Source organism: Gymnoscopelus braueri (assembly GCF_963280865.1).
Source record: "Gymnoscopelus braueri genome assembly, chromosome: 8".
Lineage (NCBI taxonomy): Eukaryota > Metazoa > Chordata > Actinopteri > Myctophiformes > Myctophidae > Gymnoscopelus > Gymnoscopelus braueri.
In genome coordinates, this window is record NC_137609.1 from 32,464,172 (window position 1) to 32,485,876 (window position 21,705).

Below are 21,705 nucleotides of genomic sequence, written 5' to 3' on the forward strand. Positions count from 1 at the left end.
TTTCAAAAGAATCTTGCATGGGGAAAAAAGTGGAGATTTTTTTTTAGCTTTTTTCCCCAAGTCCTTGAAATGAAAAAGTTTGAGAAATGCTGCTTTAGCCAGCTGGTTGCACATGGAGACTGGCAGTCAGAGTTGCACCTTGACATTATCGTGAAATGGTGCAGACATTTTCATTAGCCTGTCTTGGCATTGGGCCTGTTTTTTTTTATCCGCTATTCCCTTGCTCACTCTCTCGTTCAGTCTTGTTCTATCCTGTCCTTTGTCTCTCGGTCTCTCTCTCTTTCTCTATCTCTCATCTCGTTATCTTCTCTGTTCTCCCTCTTAGCCTCATTTATCAAACTTGCGTAGACCAAAAAAACTTGGTGTACACTCATCTCAACACAGTTTGAGGTAAGCATAGCCACCCAACGCTAAAATCTCACGCCAGGTCTCAGCTCGTGTACGACAATGGCTTTCATCATAGACTTATGCGGTGCAGCATAGTCTGACAATCTGACCGGCATCTAAACATATGCAGCAGCCACTATTCACTTAAATTGATGTAGCCCTAACATAACATAACCCAAACATGAAAAAGTAGTTGAAATTACAGGGTTGATAGGTAACATAATTGCAAGCATTTAAAATTGAGAACATTTTTAAACAATCTATAAAAATGTGTAAGTTAGATGCTTAATCAGTCTCCCATTTAAGCGAGTCATTTTAACAGTCATTCAGGATCTCGATAATGGCAGATCTGTCTGATACGCATGCAAGTAGACGTGATATTTTCATTTAGCAAAACAGTAGCGTATGGACATGTTTCCGCAGTGGACTGCAGTCAGTGCTGGGTGAAATTAATGTTCAAAACGTATTCCAACCATGATGAGCATTTTGGTGTAATTCATGTACTAGTTGGCAAAGATTATTGCCTCACGGAATACCTAATGATCCCACAGGCAAACACTACAAGAGACAGGAGTGCAGGTTCCACAGTGTGCCCAGATTACAGTGTGGCACAATATGCACAGCCAGGCCACGGTAGAATGCGTCATTTGAGACATTATTCTGGCCTGTGGGGCCACAGGCCACCATTAAATCTCCTCCACGTTGTTTGCCATTCTGGCACCTGTGGCTAGAAGTTAGTAATTTACTACCGTATCTCTGCCGCTTGATGCATCAGTAATTACTTTTTCCAACATCACATTGTTCTGACTTCCTATGACCTTTAGTTTGTTCGATTGGACCCGCACTGTTACGACTGTGTCATAATTACAAGCATTTAAAATCAAGGTATCCAATCCATTGCACCTGGAGTCATATCCAAGGAGCTGGGTGAAATTGATATTAAAAATGTATTCCAATCATGACATACACTTTGGTGTGATTCATGTAGGCATAGTTGACACAAATGATTCCCTCACAAACAATAAAGTAGTGCAGATTCCACAGTGTGCCATATGCACGGCACAGGCCGCGATAGAACGTAAATACCACGCAGGGAAAGTGTCAGTGTCAGGAAAGGACTCAGGGACAGGACCCATTATGCAGGAACGCACAGTAGAATCACACTTCACTTAAATACGGTAAACAGGAACAGAAGTACACCTTCACAGAGGGATCAAAACTGTAACTTAAATAACCACACTAGAACAAGATCCTGGGAAACATCGACAACGAACAAGCAATAGAGAGTATGTATCATTTTGGCAAAAGTGGCAAAACATTGAGCAGCATGGAGCATTGGAGTTTGGAAGCGCTCGTCGGAAATCACTCAACGGTCCTGTGTACCACCTGTTTCTAAATTGCACATAATGCAGGAGGCTGCAGGACGTTGGGTTATTGAAAACGAGCGCTTCCAAACTCTGACACAAAAAGAATCACCTGCACAGAATGTATTGACAGAAAGTAGCTCATAACATGTCTACGGTGGATTTTTATGAAAACTTTGCAGATAGAAAGAGGATAATTCAAGCTTTCCGTACAGCTGCCATGTTGGTGAGTTTAACGTTGTTTAATACAATCAGATTAGACTTTTCTGTTTGGATGTATGGGCTGTCAAGGCCAGAAGGTTGTTTTCTGCCACTCAGTAGGCGTTCCTGCATAACCTCCGGGTACGATGATGTCACGCGCATAGCCTCTATAGAGCATCGCAGTTCCCGCCCACTTCCTGGTTCCACTTCAAAATACTCAATGCATTTTTCCCATTGACATTTCCAAAAATATTTATATCAATTAATTTAAGCCTAGAATCAAGCCATCCAGGGTCCTGGTGAATCATGACCATAAAACATTTTTTTCTGTGATTTATTTTATTTTATATTTAATTATATGATATACTATATTTAATAAATACCCTTTGTTTTGCCGTTTTCAAAAAAGTTTTTTCACAGAATCAAACGTTTTATGGTCATGATTCACCAGGACCCTGGATGGCTTGATTCTAGGCTTAAAATAATTGATATCAATATTTTCGGAAATGTCAATGGGAAAAATGCATTGAGTATTTTGCAGTGGAACCCGGAAGTGGCCGCAACTGCGATGCTCTATTCAACAAACACTCAGACCCATTAAATACCCACAGTCTCAATTAGCGCAAACAGTCACCGCTGGGAACCCCAGGTGGAACCAGTCTCACAATCAGTCCGCACAGAGAGGGGTGGGGGTGAGCAGGAGCAGAGTCACAACAGGGCAACAGTAGCACATGACAGGGGCAGGGTAGCCAGAACAGGGGCAGATCGTTAGCAGATTGTGACAGTCAGACATTATTCTGGCCTGTGGGGTTGTGCAGACGATGAGCTGAATTTGAATACAAAACAGTTCCTTACAAGTGCTGCATTTCAAACTCCAATTTGAGCTTACACGATACAGTGACATATATAATATTTTTGAATATTTTTCAGGTACATTCTGTAATGTTTATAGGCAAAATATAAACAAACAAATATCCCAAAAATATGTATTCATTTTGGGGGAAAATGGCCACAGTCAACTTTCGTTTTAATTATTTCCGCCTGCCCAAAATAGGGATGGCGCTTTCAAAGTGGTTAATTCCCTCATGTTCTGCCTCTTTCCCACAATCTCTCTCTCTCCCTTCCTACTTCGCTGCTATCGCTCAGCCCATCAGCAGAGACTCTAGTTCACAGTCTCTCTCTGCTCTACCACACATGCAGTTCAACGTGACCTCCGACTGGCTCCTGGGCAGACAGTTTGATGGGAGAGCGGCTCATACTGTGCTTTTAGCGGCACAGGCACCGGTGGCCATGCTAGTAATGGAAGTCTCTTGAAAGCACCCAAGTTCAAAAAGGAATGGCACGTGTGTCCTAAAAAAAAAACACAGATCTTGTTTGCCCTCGATAAAGCTAATGGTAATGGAGGGGGGGGGGGGGGGTGCTTTAGAGAGATTTGTTTGGGTTGCAACTTGTTCAGTGCCAATGGGGATGCTGCCGTATAAGTGCTGGATCAATCAGAAACACTATTGATCGGTAGGAGGCGTGTTCCAAGTACTGTACTTGTAGCCTCAGAAGGTATTTGTGTGCTACGCCAAAGCTTTGGTCAACCAGTTAGGTTGCGTGCGTGAAGAAATGTTTTAGTTTTTCTTCACTATTGAGCAAATCTCAACTCGGATCTAATTCACATTGCTTTATATTACTATACTTGTGAGGACCTTCCATTGATTTCCATAGTACTCAACGTAGGGTGACCCTGTTGTAAAAAAAAAAAAACAGGATCTTAATCGCAATGCGACGTGTTGTGAGTGTGTAAATCTCTAAATCAAATTTTCACCTGATGTTTTCATCATGCTGGGCGACTTAGCACACCTAGTGACTGCACAGAACAGAACGAGATAAACATCAATGTAAGCACTCAAAACAAGTGTTATAATTTTAACTTTGGTGACAAAACTAGGACAATTTGGTAGTGAGTGTTGCAAACCAGGATGTCATATTGATGACATCAGTCTTGCCCAAATATGGAGTTTGGTGAGACGGTGGATCTGAGCTTATGAATACTAGTGCCCACCGGAACGCATGACCCTTCACTTATCTATACCAGTTGTAACCGTTGTCAGAGTACCAGGCTGTGACACACTGATTTAATTGTGTTTGGGAAATTAGCCGTGGACAGACACGGACGGACGGAGAGATGGAAGTACACAACGCTGGACAAAACGTCTCTAGATGGCGCTCTTAGGCGCCAGGCTGTAAATACAATATAATATGCTTAATCATATACCTTCCTCTAAATATTAAATTACTGTAACTCTAATTCTAACCAAAATCTAAACCAAACTCCTAGTCCTAAAAATATCCCCCTTGAAATGCACTTTCCAGGATTTTCCTCGTCTTCTGAAGTTTTGGTTTTCGTGTTTGGTTTCGTGCTTTGATTAACATCCTCCATTCCTCTGATTAATATACATTCTGAGTGGAGAAGCTGCACGTCTAGGACAGAAAAAAATACAAGAGAGAAAGTCTCAACAGCATTAGCTAATCACAAGAGCTGGATGTTGAGCACAATCACTCACCACAATTTATTGCAATTATGTGATTACAGTGGATGCATATAGCGTGCGCACGCACGCACGCACGCACGCACACGCACACACACACACAGACAGTCTCTGGCCCTGCAGAAACAGACACGGTTGAACAGTCACCCATTCTGTGCAGGGCAGCGTTGGATCGATGCAGTTGGCCCGCTTATTTCCCTCCTCACAACGTCTCCCTATGATTGACAGCAGGCATCACTCAGTAATAACTAACAGGCCCAGCACACCATGAATCTTCTCATCTGGGGGGGGGTATAATGTGTGATAAGTCACACCTGGGTCTTTCTTTCCACCTCAGCACCCTTCCTGCCTCCGACCCACCGAACCACACTCTACTGCTTTAATGTAAACCACACTCTACTTTCACGTGCCGGAAATAGCAGATCTGGAAGCACTCTCTCCCCCTCCCTCTCTGTCTGTCTGTCTGTCTCTCTCTCTCTCGCGCTCCCTCCATTGGATATCGTGGCTGTCAGAACGGACACCTTGTACAGTATGTCCAAAAGCTATTCAGGAAATGGATAAAAAAAGAACCTGTGTTCCAGTGGATCCAATGTATTATTTGGTCACAAGCTGCATAGGTTAAATATTTATAAACCCATTTAATAGACATATTTAACCACTTTCACTTTCAAACATGCTCAGAAATAGTGAAAATAGCAGATCTACAAGCTGTGAGCTTGTAGATCGGCTATTTTCCCAAATTTTGTGTGATACTCTTGTACGACAAAGTAAGGGCATTCATTTACGAAATGTGGAGATACAAGGTTTCTGCCGGAAAGCAACGATACATAATCAATGTTTTATTTTTAGTTCAGCAAGGCTGACAAGCTGGCCAAATACACTTGGACTCAGCAATGGGGAAACCCATTGATGACTGCAAAGAACAAAGGGACATTGCTGATATGAGCTGAGCATTGTGAGCTGGTACAGGAGGTATTGGGGGGGGCGGCCATAGCTGAGTGGTTAGTGAGCCCGCCTAGGGAGCCAGAGGCCCTGGTTGCCCCAGGTACGATTCCAGGCCAGGCCAGCAAATGTGTCGATGAAATGAAATTTGTCCCTGAGCAAGACTCTTAACCCCTAATTGCTCACAGGCCCTCATTGGAAACAAGACCGCAAGGACTTTCATGAACGGACCTGTTAAAGGAATTATCCATTATCCATTGATGCCTGTGAAAGACTGTATTCATGCCTAGGGCTGCAATGGTGTGGGAACTTATTATTAGTATTGGCATTAGTAAAATAAAGAATTTCTGCCAGCCATCGTCGGCCAATAATCTTATTATAATACTTAAATACTTATCAGTATTTGCGCAATGGTTCTCAACTGGTTCTCCACCAGTTGCTCAGTTGCTTGTCCAATCAATTTACTTCTGAAGTATATTATGTACTTTTTGTCCTGCTTAGAGAGATCAACCTCAATGGCATAATACAACTCAGCAACTTCTTCTCAACTCATGCCAAATGCATTAAAAGGATGATATAATAACTAGTAACAAAAAAAGGATTGCCTGAAGCAAGTGCAGCTTTTTTGACACAATGTTTGATGTTCTTATGAAGGTCCTATTGGTGGAAATGGACTGGATTCGTTTTGGGAACCCTACTCGTCACACATGCACGCGCGCGCAGCGCGCGTGCATGTGTGACCGATTTTTGTGATCGATTTTTTGGCGGTTCTGGGCGGATTGGGTCTGTTTTTCCGCGGTTCTGGGCGGATTGGGTTAGTTTTTTTTCCAGTTTTTGGTTTCTTTATTTTGGTTTTAGGGTTAGGGTTAGGATTAGGAGTTAGGTTAGGGTTATGTTATTTAATTCATATTTTTGCCTGATTTTACCAATTTATTATCACAAAAAACTATTTCTGCCTAATAAAATAATCAAACAAAATGGGTTTATACTAATGTATTTTGTGGATTATATTAGACAACAACTAGATGGTTAATTTCGCGGATTGGGTACTTTATATTGTTTTTTTTGTTACTTTATTTCGGGGTTAGGGTTAGGGTTAGGTTAGGTTTATGTTATTTAATTCTTTTTTTTTTGCGGTTAATTTCGTGGGTTAGGGTACTTTATTTTCGTTTTTTTGTTACTTTAATTCGGGTTTAGGGTTAGGGTTAGGGTTAGGTTGTTTAATTCTTATTTTTTCGATTGGGTGCCCCTGATTACTCAATAAAAATACCTTAAAATTATACTCGAGTACAGTACTTGAGTACATGTAGTTAGTTACTTTCCACCACTCTCACTGTCAGCGTTAGATTAAAATTACTTACTCACCTTCTGCAAAGATTGTCTTGGTTTCAGAGAGCAGAGCATGGTGGTAAATATGAACTTTTGCCCCAAACTTTAAGTCTTTATATTCCATATGTCCACGTCGTGTGTAGCAGCCTTGTTTACCTTGTGTGTGCAGTGCTTGCTTGACGACGTAAAGCCTACGTTAGTGCACAGTGTGCACTAACGTAGGGTTTACGTCGTCAAGCAAGCGGCCACAGAAGTCTGTTTCCTTTCAAAGCGATGTGCATTTCAAAATAAGAGTTTTTTTAAAATCTATACTTGAAAAGTGTTGAAGTGTGAAATACTACTGGAAATAGAAGTAGCCAGGTAGCCTAGTTGAAACTAGCTATTTTTTCCTGGAGCCCCCCCCCCCCACACAAACACACATTTAAAACATTCATATTTCATAATAATCATAATACACAAAAAATATCATATGGCTTCATGTCTCACAGACATTTTTGTAACCATAGGTGGAAAGCGGGGACCCTGCAGTATTACGGCTGCCTATTGGCTGTGTTCAGAGCCATGTGCGTGTGTTGACAAACACACCCACGGCTCAGCCCTGCAGGGTGCAGGGCTGGTGCAGGGCAGGGCAGGGCTGGTCTGGGACCAAAATTCAGCCCTGGCACTTTGGTCCGGACCAAACGTAACTAATAATTTGGCCACGCGACCCGGAAATGACCGTAATAATCCTAAAACGGGAGCGAAAATATATTTTTTTGACAATCTGAAGAGCGTTCCCACACGTGTTCACAGCGTTCCCCCGCAACGGTTGCTATGGGAACGCCGTTCCCATGCGTGCAACGCCATTTCCACCACAAATGCGAAGTTACTTTATACCAAAAGAAGTTACATCATAGCAGGGGCTGATGAGGGGCCAAACTCTTCAGACTTAAAAGGTATCATACATACGCCCTCTCAGCATTTTCAAGCCTTTTCTCCCAACATTACAATAAGAAGTCGCCTGTGTGTTTTCTATGGACACAGAAAGAAAATGAATTACGCAGAGTTCATAAGCTTATAATAACACCATTTGGTACAAATGAATAGACCTCTTTCCTGAGGCAAGAAAAATTTAGGCCTAAGCATAATACAAGACTCTTTCAGCTTACAAAAGGTCCCAGATAGTCACTTCTCGCTATGGACAGGACTGGCCTAAAGGTTCACGACAAGGATTCATTGTGAATTCCCGGACCAGATGGGCAAACAAAAAAAGAATGAATAACTCTCCCCTGCCTCTACAACAACTGCCCTCGAGCGACCATCTGTCACGGCCCCACACGTGACCCTGTATCTTCCCCGTGTCCCTCACCGTGTCCACTGTTGGTGTGTGTGTCCTCACGAGTATAGTAGAATTTGAGAAATAGTCCAGGACCATTTTCCTGGCCCTCAAGTGAAATGGTTATAAAAAAAATGTTGAGTTAAACTTACAATTAGTAAAAGATTCAGGTCGGGGTTAGGATTAGACATTTAGGGCTTAGGGTTGAGCTAGTATAAGTATATAATATATAGCATATAGCAATACAAACACGTGCATGTGTATGCATGCGTGCGTGCCTGCGTGCGTGCCTGTGTGCGTGCGTGCGTGTGGTCCTATCCCTCACCCTGCTGCTCACTCACCTGCATCCTGCACACCTGCCTTCAATCAGGTCCCTCATCCTCCCTCAGCCGACACATCTGCCATCCATCACCTGTCCGGCATATAAACCCCGGCTCTTCACCAAACACTTTCGTCAGATCGTTTTTTTTTTTTTTCAATTTCAGTGCATCATTCCTCATCTCCCTGCCTGCCTGCTCGCTCGCCTGCTAACCTGCATACCAGCTTGCCTGCCACCAGTCAACCTGCCATTTCAGCCTGCCACGCCATTCATCTTTGTTTCTCAACAGCCGTTTCTAAACCTTCTTAAATCTTACCTCAGTGGCTCTCAGCAAATTAGTTCATATTATCAAAATCAGCGTCACCATTTTAAACCTTTATACTTGGGCTATTACAAAATTGCCAGTCTGCAACGTCGCATCGCGTGAGCTTGCAACCAACACTTCAAGTTTGGGGGTTCTCGACATGAAAATGTTTGAGAACCACTGCTTTACCTTATATCCTGTGTCTGTGTTCTGCGTTTGGGGCTGCTGTGAACTGCATAACCTTCAACCAACATCCCAATTTCTCAGGTGGAAAGCTCAGTGAGGATTGGAAAGCTCAGGTAGGCTCAGTGCCTAGCAGTAGAAGACTACTGGGCAGCCCCCAGGTTTGAATATGATTACATTCTTTAATCCCCAAGTGATGCAGATGGCCTCACTTGAGGATTTAAAGATGTAACAGGATTTATGTCATGACTGGATCCCTTTCAAACTACAGGCCAACCTGCTTTGTACTAGCATTTGAGTTTGGGAGTTCCGGGCTTAAAGGACCTTACCGATGGTTAATGAGCTACCGATGGTTTAGTCCATTAACTAGATATTCAGATTCAACTTTATTGTCATATCACAGGTTTAAAGGTGTAAAAAGTGTCTAAAATTCATACAAGCTCCCAACATTTGCAGTTTCAAGACAAGGTTAAAGAGAAGGAAAGAAACAAGGGAAGCAAGTCAGATATGTCAATTATTCCTATATGTAATACTAGCAATGTCAGGCTATAAGGTGCAGATTTAAAATAGCAATACAATGAGGCAGTTAGAAATAGCAGCAGGTATGAACACAGTCCCTAGTGCGTATAGTCTCTTGTGCAAGCGAGACATGCCCCTTAGCAGCACATATCAAACATGTCAGTGTACATAAGTGCCAGTGCGAGTGCATTAAGCAGCGGAGCGCAGCCGCAGGACTCAGCGCTGGTTCAAAAATCTGCTCCACAGAGGGAAACAATGAGGGGGCCAAGGATAGAGTCCCTGGTCAACGAAGTATATAGGGTTTAAATGGTTAATTCTCCACAAACAGTTTTCTTCTTTTTTATGCTTCATAGAGATAATAAGGTAATGAGATATGGTACATTAGTCAGTAGCCTCTGGTTGCTATACAACATTTTGGAGATGAATGTTAGCAAAGTTTACTTGACAGTGATATATCAGGACTATTATGTAAAACTAAGAAACCTACGTAGTTCTGTAAAGGTTACATGATCTTACATCCTGCTATCCAAACGAGCAATATGGCCGTAGCTACAGTAGGAGTTTAGTTGAAAAATATTTTACATGTGTAACGATGACTTATGGTCATCAGGCAGAGGCTCTGAACCACTACTGCTACAGTACAGTCACCCTCCTTTTGACCTCCCTCCACCAGGAAACCCGATCAGGGGTCCTCTCTCTCTCTCTCTCTCTCTCTCTCTCTCTCTCAAACCCAGGTCTCCAGCGTGGAAAGCGAACATCTTAATCACTAGCCCAAAGGGGCTTTTGGCCATCAGGTAGAGGCTCTGAGTCACTACTGCTACACATGCATGGAGTTGGAGTTTCCAACTATGATGCTAGTTATATAAGTAGGAGAGAGAGAGAGAGAGAGAGAGAGAGAGAGAGAGAGAGAGAGAGAGAGAGAGAGAGAGAGAGAGAGAGAGAGAGAGAGAGAGAGAGAGAGAGAGAGAGAGAGAGAGAGAGAGAGAGAGAGAGAGAGAGAGAGATCTGCAGCCAGAGCAGAGTTGGATTAAATGAAAGTTAATTAGCTGGTTATCAGCCTGCAGATGGATATCCCAAACTCATATTCTATCATCCCCAAATAAATAGTCTCAGATGCTTATAGGCACTTTTCATTCATCTAACGTGGGAACAGGCTCATGACAGGACTTAACCGTTAAGGACGGAAATGTGGGGAATTACTCTTGGAGAGCCTATGCCAGTAATTTATGTGCCAATGGTTCTCAAGCCATGTGGCCCAAAGGACAGGAGCCTATCTCCTGTTTATGTAGCATGAGGCGGCTTGATGTACAAGTACATCTCTCAGGCATGATGTACCAGTATACACATGACGCTAGTATGTAGCAGGGACAAACGCCTAATCCAACTCTTAAATCCTTGATGCTGAGATGCAGGGAGGCATTTTTATAGTTTTTAGTATGAGTCGGCTGGGGGACTGAACTCCGACCTTACAATCTCAGGACGGACACTCTAACCACAAGGCCACTGAGCAGATTAGCAGTGTAGGCCTACTGGTATTTCAGTTGCAAAAGGCACATAATAGTGCTTATGGACAGCACTGCATGTAATGACGCTTCACTCCCACTGAGGACATTACATGCATACTTAATAAGGGATTCACAAAAACAGTAGTGTGCCCTATAGATGGCCATGTTTTTTTTTATCTTCAACAAAAGACTGGCACATAGCTTTAGAAGTTTTATTCATGTTTGTCAACAACATTATAGCTAATACAGTTTTACTAGCTCTTGTATTGTTTAACAAGTCAGAAGCAATGACCATGCCTGATAAAAACAAATACAAAGAAAATCAGTAAATGTGAATAATGCTTTATATGTACCCAGTGACAATGCAATAAAGTGTAAATAGAATTTTAGCAGCATCATTGTTCTTACTTTGGTAGAGCACGCACGCACGCTCATATGAACGCACACGTGCACGCACACAGACACACACACACACACACACACACACACACACACACACACACACACACACACACACACACACACACACACACACACACACACACACACACACACACACACATACACACACACATACAAATCATGCCTACATGTAGCTCACAGAGAGGACATGATGCACACCTTGCAGTCATTGGATTCTCTGCATTTACTGTACGGCGGTACTTAGAAGAAGACATCCTCACTCAATACGGTTTCCCCTGCGTCAGCAAACAGAGCAACTAAAACCCATGGATGAGAAGGCAGTGCATGTGACACAAAGACATCTCGATCCATTCACGATGGCGTTATGCAAACCCTTGATTTATCTATGAAAATCACTGACGGGGCATGGGAAAATACCTAGTGGTGGAAAAACTCAATGGGACCCTAACGAACAGCCCGTCTGCGCTTAGGAGAATGCATAGCATGAGTTGCTGACTCTCTCCACACACGCACGCACTCGCGCACTTTCTCTCCGAGTCTCTCTCTCCTTGACAGTACTGTGAGTACAGTAACCCTGGCATTGGGTGTCTATAGCCAGGTGGTGCCAGTGAGGGGCTCCACTTACAGATTGGCATTTAGTGGTACAAAGGCACAAAGATCTGCCCATCTAATGCTGGCACTTCAATAAGAAGCCTTGGCAATAACATTGCAGAGGTTAGTCCTTGCACGAGATTCAAGGCACGTAGCTGAGTGGGTAGAGAGACCATCTGGGAATCGGACGTTCGACCCTCGGCTCACCCAGTCTACGTGTCAAAGTGTCCGTGAAGCAAGACACTTAACCCCTTACAGCTCTCCCCCCAAAACGCAAATCGGCCTATTATATCGCCACCATGAGGCTGATTTGAAATATTTCAAGTGCCATTTCTTCCTCGGCCTAGTGGGAATGTGCGTTCATTATTTGAGGCATTATGTTCAAAACGAAGCACTCCTGCAAACTTTGGAAGCCAATCTTAGCCAATCAGGGTGGAATATGAAAAATCGGAAAGACACGATTTGTTTAATGACTATAGAGATACCGATTTGCGTGATGTTTGGACAAAAATGGAGTAATACGAAATAATTCGTTTTAAAAAATCTACTTCCTGGTGGCGCTAACAGGCCGATCTGAAAAATTTGTGGGGAGAGGTTCTGCTCTGGCATCCAGGGAGTGTCCATTTTCGCTGCGATCGGCCCAACGGTGCCAGAGATTAGCTGCTCACAGACAGACACAATGACACACACACGCACGGACGGACGGACGGACGGACGGACAGGGTGCAAAACATAGTCTCTGCCATGCCTTCTATTCGGCCTGGTGGAGACAATGAAGCCTGTCGATTTTACATTATATGCGCAAGTACTGTGAAAGTACAGCAAAAACTATTTTGCACATACCATTGGAATGCAAGTTTGTGGTGTTGAGACACCGGCACATTTCAACAACAGCTGTGCCTCAACGTTATAACCACTTTGAGTTTCTAACTTTCGGTCACAGTAGTATCAGTTGTGTGGTACTTTTAGATGGGTTTTACTGTAACAGAAAGTTCTATCCACCTTCCCAGTCAGGGATCATGGTTCACAGACGGACCCGGCTCTGGAGCCAGCTTAGCCTGATTATCAGACTGAGATGCAGTCCACTCAGAGAGTGGGCGGGGTCTATGGTATGGAACCAGGTTAGAGCCAGCTAGCTTAAGTTATTAACGCAATTTTAACAAGAATTATTAAGGAATAATGTTTTTTTTGTTTTTTTTTACACGTGGGGGGGGGGGGGGTTATTATTATTTGGATATCAACATATATCGCGATATGTATCGTATCGTGGCCTCTGTATCGTGATACAAATACTGAGGTTGCAGGCGATACCTATCCCGACTTATTATTGTGGTAATTGAACATTACAGTATCATTATAAGTGCAAGTCATAACAATGAAATTAAATTGGAGAAAAAGGGGGTAAAATAAGTGTTTACTCAACAAAAACAAAAAGGACTCGTATCGGTACTTGGTATCGGCCAGTACTCAAATTAAGTACTCATACTCGTACTCGGTCTGGAAAAAATCGGAGCATCCCTAGCTGTGTTATTAAATGACATGTGAGGGAAGACTGGAGCTGAAAATCCAGCAGATGGTAAATGCATCAGTTTTTAATTGGCACATAACGAATAGCGAATAGACACCTGAGCTATGGGACAGAATGACAACTGCAGTGACTACAGAGAGATTAATGGAGAAAATGAGGGAAGAGATGACATACAGGGAGAGAGTGAGAAAGAAGAGGACGAGAGAGGATCGAAGGGAAGGGAAGTTTACTTTCTTTTCCTCAGGCTAGCCCCTTCCAGCCCAGTACTACACCATCCTTCTCACTCTCTCTCTCAATTTATAATTTAGGCATTTAGCAAACGCTCTTAATCCAGAGCGATTTACAGTAAGCAAGGACAACACAAGATAATACATCAAATGCATAGAAATAGCAATCTAATAATAAACTAATACATAAGTAAACAAAGAACCTATCGTCAGCCTATACATTGAAACCATACACACTGTAGGATGCCAGGTCAGCAGTGACCTGGCATCTGACTACATAACATGGTATCTAAGTTACATTTTAGCCATTGCATAAGCCTGCAAGGCCGTCTCTCCATATCTGACCTTGAACACTTCTCTCAGGACAAACTTAACATGCACCAGCCCAGAGAGAGAGAGAACAGACAGACAGACAGACAGACAGACAGACAGACAGACAGACAGACAGACAGACAGACAGACAGACAGACAGACAGACAGACAGCACAAGAGAAGACACACAGAGCTGACCCAAGCACAATTTCAGGGTATATCTCCCCCAGCCCAAGACATTTTAATCGCTGCCAAAAGCATTAACCCCAGACTGTTTTCTTTTTTCTTCTTCCTTTATTGGCTGTATTACATGACGCAGCATGCAATCAAGCTAGCAAGCAAGCAGGACGGGAGGCAGGCGAGCACTGGCACAGTTCACTACTGTACTATACCGTTCCTCTCCTCTCCTCCTCTCTCCTCCCCTGTCTCCTTACATCCTCGCCCACTCCGGGGCGGCTTATGCTAATACAAATTAGTAATTAAGATATTTTGCTATCAATGCGGGCATAGTGTTCTCTGCCAATATCTGCCGGGTATAATGAATTGTTCTCAAAACAGGAGGCAAATGGAGAGAGACAGAGAGAGAGAGAGAGAGAGAGGGAGAGAGAGAGAGAGAGAGAGAGAGAGAGAGAGAGAGAGGCAGGGAAAGGAGGGAGGGCAGGTTGGCGAGATGGTGGTGTGAGAGAGAGTGAAGACCCAGGGAGATTCTGTGTCTAAATAATCTAATCTTATTGGCAAAAAACCTCGCCGCAATTCCGAGGGCTGGAGAAAAAAAAGTGTGTTGTGTTTTTCTTGTGGAGGCCGCATGAGACACGAAAATAACTGTTGTTATGAGACTGAGAGGTCCATTACCTACCTGGCAAACGGAGGTGGGGAATAATACGGGAGAGAAACAATTTGAGAATATGAGGAGAAAATTAGATTAGCGAGCATTAAGGACCATTAGAAGGCCTGTATTTCATAAAGTGGACCACAGGGACTGTGGGATTGACTGCTCTCCTTTACACCGACCTGCCATTATGCATCCACACTCTCTCTCTCTCTCTCTTTCTGAAACCGCTGGTTCATTTTAATTTACTAGCACAGCGTAGGAGTGCTGATCAGGTAGACTGCTGCTTACAGTGGTGCTGCCACTGTAAAAGACCTGCATTATGCTTTTGTCCTGCACATACACTGCATTGGCACAATGCAGGGTATTGTGCAGTTCTGTGTACATTCTTTGTACATTGTGCAGTTATTTTCTAACCACTTAAACCCTATAGACATTGTTGACCGGAGTCCCCCAGGAGTCTATACTTGGCCGCCTCCTTTTTTCCCTCCAAATCTCTTTGGCAAAATTGGACGATCTACAAGCTCACAACATGCTTCAACGCAACATGCTATGAGCTTGTAGATCTACTATTTTCACAGACTGCTCACAGTCTGCGATACATGTCTCTCTACTAACCTCTTATCTGAATATTATTCCTTGTACTGCTGATCTTTCCAACAAGATATTTCCGAATCATTTTTCTCGGTGACAGAGCCAAAGTCGCACAGCAAGCATGTAGTAAAACGCGAGACTTCTATGATAGCTACACCTTTTATGCCTTTCACACATTTTGTAATAATATTACTTGCATGAGTAACAAAGTCATAGTGTGTTACTTTTACAAATGTAGTGTAATACAGTACAGTAACACATTATTTTCATTAACTCTGTTATTTATAAAGGGTCTGTCTGTGTACCCGGAGCCAATCTCACAAACCAAAACACTGGACAGAACAGTGCTGAAAATCTTGTGCATGCTGCCAGTCTTCACATTTTGCTTGCATAAAGTGTGTCTTTCATACTGTATGACCTGTCAGTAAAATTACAAGAAGAATCTCTAGCTGCTTACGATCATAGTTTTTAAACAAAAGCGTCAACAGGAAGTGTTTTTCTAATGAAGTTTATTTGCCTGCCTCCTGCAGAAAACGAAGGAGTTATTTCTCAGCTTGAGATCCAGGTAGTCAAATGCAATGAAGTACAAAAGCCGCTTTGTAGCATTTAATTACAATTACTTTCCTAAAGCAATAGGGAGAGCAGCTGTTCATGTTTTAAAGATTCAGACTGATGAAGGAAAATTAGAGAAATATTGGGGACCAGTGCAATGCCCGTCGATGACAGATGTTTTGAGTAGGGGACCCCGCTGCTGTCCCTGCCTCGGCCAAAAAACATTAAAAAGAAAGCAAACAACAACTGTGTTATATTTTGCTGCGAACACGCAGTGGCAGCCCTTACCATTTAAAGGCAAATATCAGAAGCCATTTGAAGCAAAATGTGCTCTTCTGACACAAACACGTTATCTATAATCACAGTGTAGTAGACTGCTTAAGCACCATAGACAGCGACACTGTCACAATACCGAACCCATACCAAGTTTTAAACCCTAATGAATCACTAGGCTATACGTTTTACAAAAAGACATAAGGCATTGGCTTTTTAATAAGATGGGCAATAACAATAAATCCTGCGAGCTAATCACCCGGTCCTCTCTCTCTGTATCTCTGTCTCTCTCCCCCAAAAGCACTTGAATGGACTCGCTTATGGAGTGTGGTGTAGGCAGCCAAAAGTCGACACTTCCATTTCAAATCATACCTTTTGATTGACTTTTGATAGAACCATGATTGACACAAGGAATTAAAGACTTTGCCGATTACAGAGAAATCTGAATGACAGAAATGTGTTCGGTTTAAGCAACTGACACTTTTAATGACGCACCATTTACTGCGTTTGGACAAAGTTGTGGGTGCAGCGATAGCGCTGCCAAGAGAAATGAGTAATAATGCCTGTAAAAGTTAGATCTCAGATCAGCGAGCGAACCACATTTAGCTTTTAGCAGCTTTGGGGAGTGAGAAGCACTGAGGTGCATGTGGGTATTCTGCAGTGGTCAACACTGACTCATCCAAACCCACACATGCAAGGTGTTACTTTAATGGCACACTCTGCATGTTTCTGTACTTCACTGCTTTAACCCATTTAGACCTGAGGCCGATTCTAAAAAAACACCTTCTAAATCCTGACCTAAGTTTTCTGAAAAACTTCGAATATGTATTCAAAAATGTAAAAACTAAAAAGTATGTTGCTATATACTGTATAGCAACAACAACCCCAGGACAGGGAGCTATCACCAAAGAAAAGGAAAAAATGGGACTGGTAAAGCAGCATTGCCATAAATTGAAAGGGCTGAAGGTAATGGTCCTAAACAAAGGCTTTATAGAGATGTGAAATAAATATCAGCCATGTACTGTACAACTTGAGTGGGTGCTGCCGGCGCATTTCACCATTTTAGCGCTCCTTCAGCAGCCATTGCTTCAATGTTTCGCCGATCTTTCGCCGATAGTTGAGTCATCTTTCACTTTTGCCCTGCCGTTTGGTGCCCCCCCCCCAAGGTTGGTGCCCAGTGCTGCAGCACCTACAGTCCTTGCATAAAGCCTGCACTACGCACACACGCGCGCGCACACACACACACACACACACACACACACACACACACACACACACACACACACACACACACACACACACACACACACACACACACACACACACACACACACACACACACACACACACACACACACACACACACACACGCACACAGATACAGTAAGGTGGCTTACCAGAAGTTGACCAGGAAGGGATGCTCAAGATTCTTCATAATCTGAAGTTCTTTGAAGACATTCCTCACTTCATTCCTCTCCACACACTTCAGTTTGTTCATGTACTTCATGGCGTACATTTTCTTAGTGTCCTTCTTCTGCACGATGCAAACCTGGTTGCACAAGGTTGTTTCATTCAGCCATTGATTGACTATTCAAACACCTACTCAAACAGTTATTCCTTTTCTCTGTGTGCTTGCTGTTGCAATCCTAGACAGTATACATACAGAAGCAAAATCCTTGACTGTTGATTCAACTCAGAATGTTCTCTGGAGTTTACAATTGTCTGACAACTTTTCTTCTTTGTGCCTTTATCCTTCGACACGGTTAATAATGATTCATTCATAGGTATTTATTTTCTACTGATTCATGAAGCCACACACCGTGGCTAGACACCCACAATCACAAATGTATGTCTTGCTGAACTGTGAGAATTGCATCAATCACACCAGCTGCTGCTAGCTTCTGCCATACCCTGCAGTTTGGTGTAATTAGAAAGGAAGGGTCAGACACCTTTTAAATGCTTATCCTTCTGGCCAATGATCAAGCACTCTCTTGGGAAACCCCAATAATTTTCAAAGCTGTGAGTAATGCTGGTCTCTTTGCTCACCGCATTCTTAACCATTATAGCTAAATGCAAGTTCAAGCCAGTATAAGGACACTAACCATCTCTCTGAATACTTCACATAAATCCACTCAGACTGCTTTGTTACTGAGCCTTACTATTGGCACTGCTTTGAAAATTAATACAGGGGCTTTTCATCATGCAGTGGAGAAAATATATACAATTAGACACCCTGAGTGGCTGGCTGACAACGTCGTGTATTTTAGCTACATCTCTAGATCATGATATGGGCTGTAGATTACCCTGCTCTGCATTGAAAGACTGTGTTTCCACTATGCCGTATGTTAATAACCACCTTCGCCGGGTGGAAATCTTGTATGTCCAAAAACCATACGTTTTCGGGAAATGGTAAAAAGAACCTGTACGTGTTCCAATGGACGAATGGACTGAACCACTTTCATAAATAAAATAAAAAATAAAAAAATGATCTTGATCGGCGACTTTTGCGTAACATTCTTGTACGACAAAGAATGGCATTCATTTTATTTTAAAAATGTGAAATATGGAGATTACAAGGTTTCCGGCCGACAGCAACCGCATATCTCGCTGGTGCTGCTTTGAGTGCTTTGAGCGTCAATGAGCCAGTGATTGTGGCTATCTGAAGGAGGGATCTGTGGAGCAGCTGGTCCGCTCAATCAGCCCAACCCAGATCGCATCTCCGTCCTCTACTGAACGGCCTGCCAGCCACTGTGATGATTACACTGCTTATCTGCACAACAGCTTCTACAAGGGTGTAGTGCACAGGTTTTCAATATGAGCACAGCGGAAAGTAGAGCAAAATAAAAAATATATAAATAAAAAAATCATAAATAATTAATAATAATAATTATGTTTACAATTATTGTGCCAATTTAACCACTTTCAATCCTGCGTTGTTATTGTGGACGTCATTATTGTAAAAAACTAAATCTAAGATACTGGAAAATAGCACATAGCAGATCAGCGTGTGCGTGCGTGTGTCTACCCAACACAGACAGTATGCATGTGTGGAGATTAGAGTCGATGCGTGTTTGGAGACACTGCACTGCTTATGATAAATAATCAGAGGTCAGATGATTGCTAGGGCTATCACTTTACACTGAGCCTCATACTGTGTAGATCCACAAACTGCTTGCTCACAAAATTTGACTCAAAGCCAGTTAGGTTATACAATAACAGCCAGCGCACCAGGGTTGCCCAGAGGCTAGAGTGAATGTATGATACAGTACAGTCAAAGGTTCAATACCAGACAACCGGCTAGCTGTGTGCTAGATTCAGTGCCACTTGCCCTGAGACTTAAAACTGCAAGGGAATTGTTTTGTTGTTTTGAATTATGATAAGGTCCCATGAATAAATACTTAATAAATGCTGTTTTTTTTCGGGGGGGTTTTGTGCCCCAGAACAAAGAAACACTTACTTTTCCGAAGCTCCCTTTTCCGATAGCCCTTAGAATCTGGAAGTGGTCGAAGTTGACTGGGGACAAAGAAGAGGACAGAGATTATTTAACTTTCTTACAAAATAGAAATTGAATACGTTTTTCTTTTCTTTCCAAAGTAAAATATCATATAGGCTATAGATATTTCTGATAGAGTACCTTGATATCAATAATGTGACAATATTTTGGGAATGACCTTTTGTTGCTTTCAGAAGAGATTTACAACAACATTTTGATAAATGACCATTATTGATGATCTATTACAGATTCACTCAGCTGTATTCACTCAGCTGGAACAGTTCTGAAAAGTGAATCACATAACAGTTATACAGCCTTTAAGACCGGAAAAAGACAATATCTAGTGTCATACTGTATCATTTGGCTATCAATAGCCTATTATATCAATATACCGCCCAGCTCTATTCCAAAGATAAATATGAACAGTGGCGTAACGGAGGGGTAGCAAGCGATGCGGTGCGGGGGGGCCACCAGCAAGGGGGGCCCCGCCTGCGCTGATACAAATATTTTTACAGCAAAAAAAAAAAAAAAAGTTGATTTACGCTCGCGTGCATGTACGTGGGCCTCACGTGAAACTCCCGCGGGGAGTCCCCACGATTCTGCGTTACGCCACTGAATATGAACTAGAAAGGCACAATTTAAAGACATTTCAAGTGTTGTTTCCATGACCGAGGAATCCATTGGGGAAAGTAGGCCCCTCCCACTAGTTTTGGAAGCCAATTAAACTAAAAGCTAAACGGTACATACTATCAACAATCTATATCAGGGATGGGCAACTGGCACAGTCACTCAATGCGGCCCCAGGCCAAAAAAATAAATTTTAAAAAATCACAAAGAAAAACAAAGTAATCTAAACATATCTGAAATGGTGAACTATTGCCTTCAACTGTTCCAAACATGCAACTTTCCATGAACCATTTTAATTACAACAGTCCACCAGTAGAGCGCGCTCTCGTTTATTTTAATAGAAGCCTTATTAACTATAATTCTAGTGTTCATTTTGTATATTTTTAAGCCAAGGTTACAGCAATACTCTGAAAGGCATACTCAGGAATGTGAAGTTTTGTTTAGCAGTACAGCTGTAGTAAGTTGATAGAAGCATTACTAAATGCTAAATAAAAACAAAGTTATAACAAATAATAATAGTTAATATCCCTTATTTATCACATATGTGACTATTATGGGCTTTTTGAGTATTGGGGTACTACAGGCGAGAGTGCCGATAAACAGGGGCGGGCTGGGACCAAAATTCAGCCCTGGCATTTTGGTCCGAACCGGCGCACCGCACCCGGACCGTTTTGCCAACGGGGGGGGGGGGGGAGGTCCCCTGCCGATAAACAATGCGGCCCCCCAGAGTGATTGAGGAAATGTTGTGGCCCTCACCATCTACAAAGTTGCCCACCCCTGATCTATATGATACGTTTTTATGACATCAGATCATGTGTGGCAATGTTTGGACAAAAACAAGGAGTATCAAAACAGGATGTATTGAATGAAATTCAAAATGCAATGTAGATGTCACAATGCAATGTGACTTTCACGAACTGTCATTTCAGTCTAAACTCTTGGCTTGTGCCAGAAAATTCCCTGCCTGCGATTGACTAATACCATTACATCCCGTAATGGATAGATGGATAGAATAGATAGATGTGCTGTGTCATTGAGCTTGTTTTACTAATCACACTGAGACAGGCAGAGTCAAAAGCACAGTGAACATATCATGTTTTTTTTTTTACGTAATTTATGTTTCAGCAGCAGTTTCATTACACACGCACAGACGCACGCACACGCGCACACACACACACACACACACGCACACGCACACACACACACACACACAGACACACACACACACACATGCACACGCACACGCACACACACATCGACACACACACACACACACACACACACACTCACACACACACACACTGGGACTCGGAAATATATCGAAAATCCAATAACCGTCTTGATCTTGCTC

General features: G+C 42.6%; 1 protein-coding gene across 1 annotated transcript in view; it reads right to left on the reverse strand.

The window, feature by feature from the left end:
* stk32a (serine/threonine kinase 32A) overlaps positions 1-21,705 on the reverse strand; it is a 143,231-nt gene that overhangs the window by 93,181 nt on the left and 28,345 nt on the right. Inside the window, exons 2-3 of the mRNA XM_080435433.1 lie at positions 19,692-19,747; positions 17,632-17,783 (exon numbers count right to left, since the gene is read on the reverse strand). Coding sequence (XP_080291559.1) covers positions 17,632-17,783; positions 19,692-19,747 — 208 coding nt within the window. The remainder of the gene's footprint in view (positions 1-17,631; positions 17,784-19,691; positions 19,748-21,705) is intronic.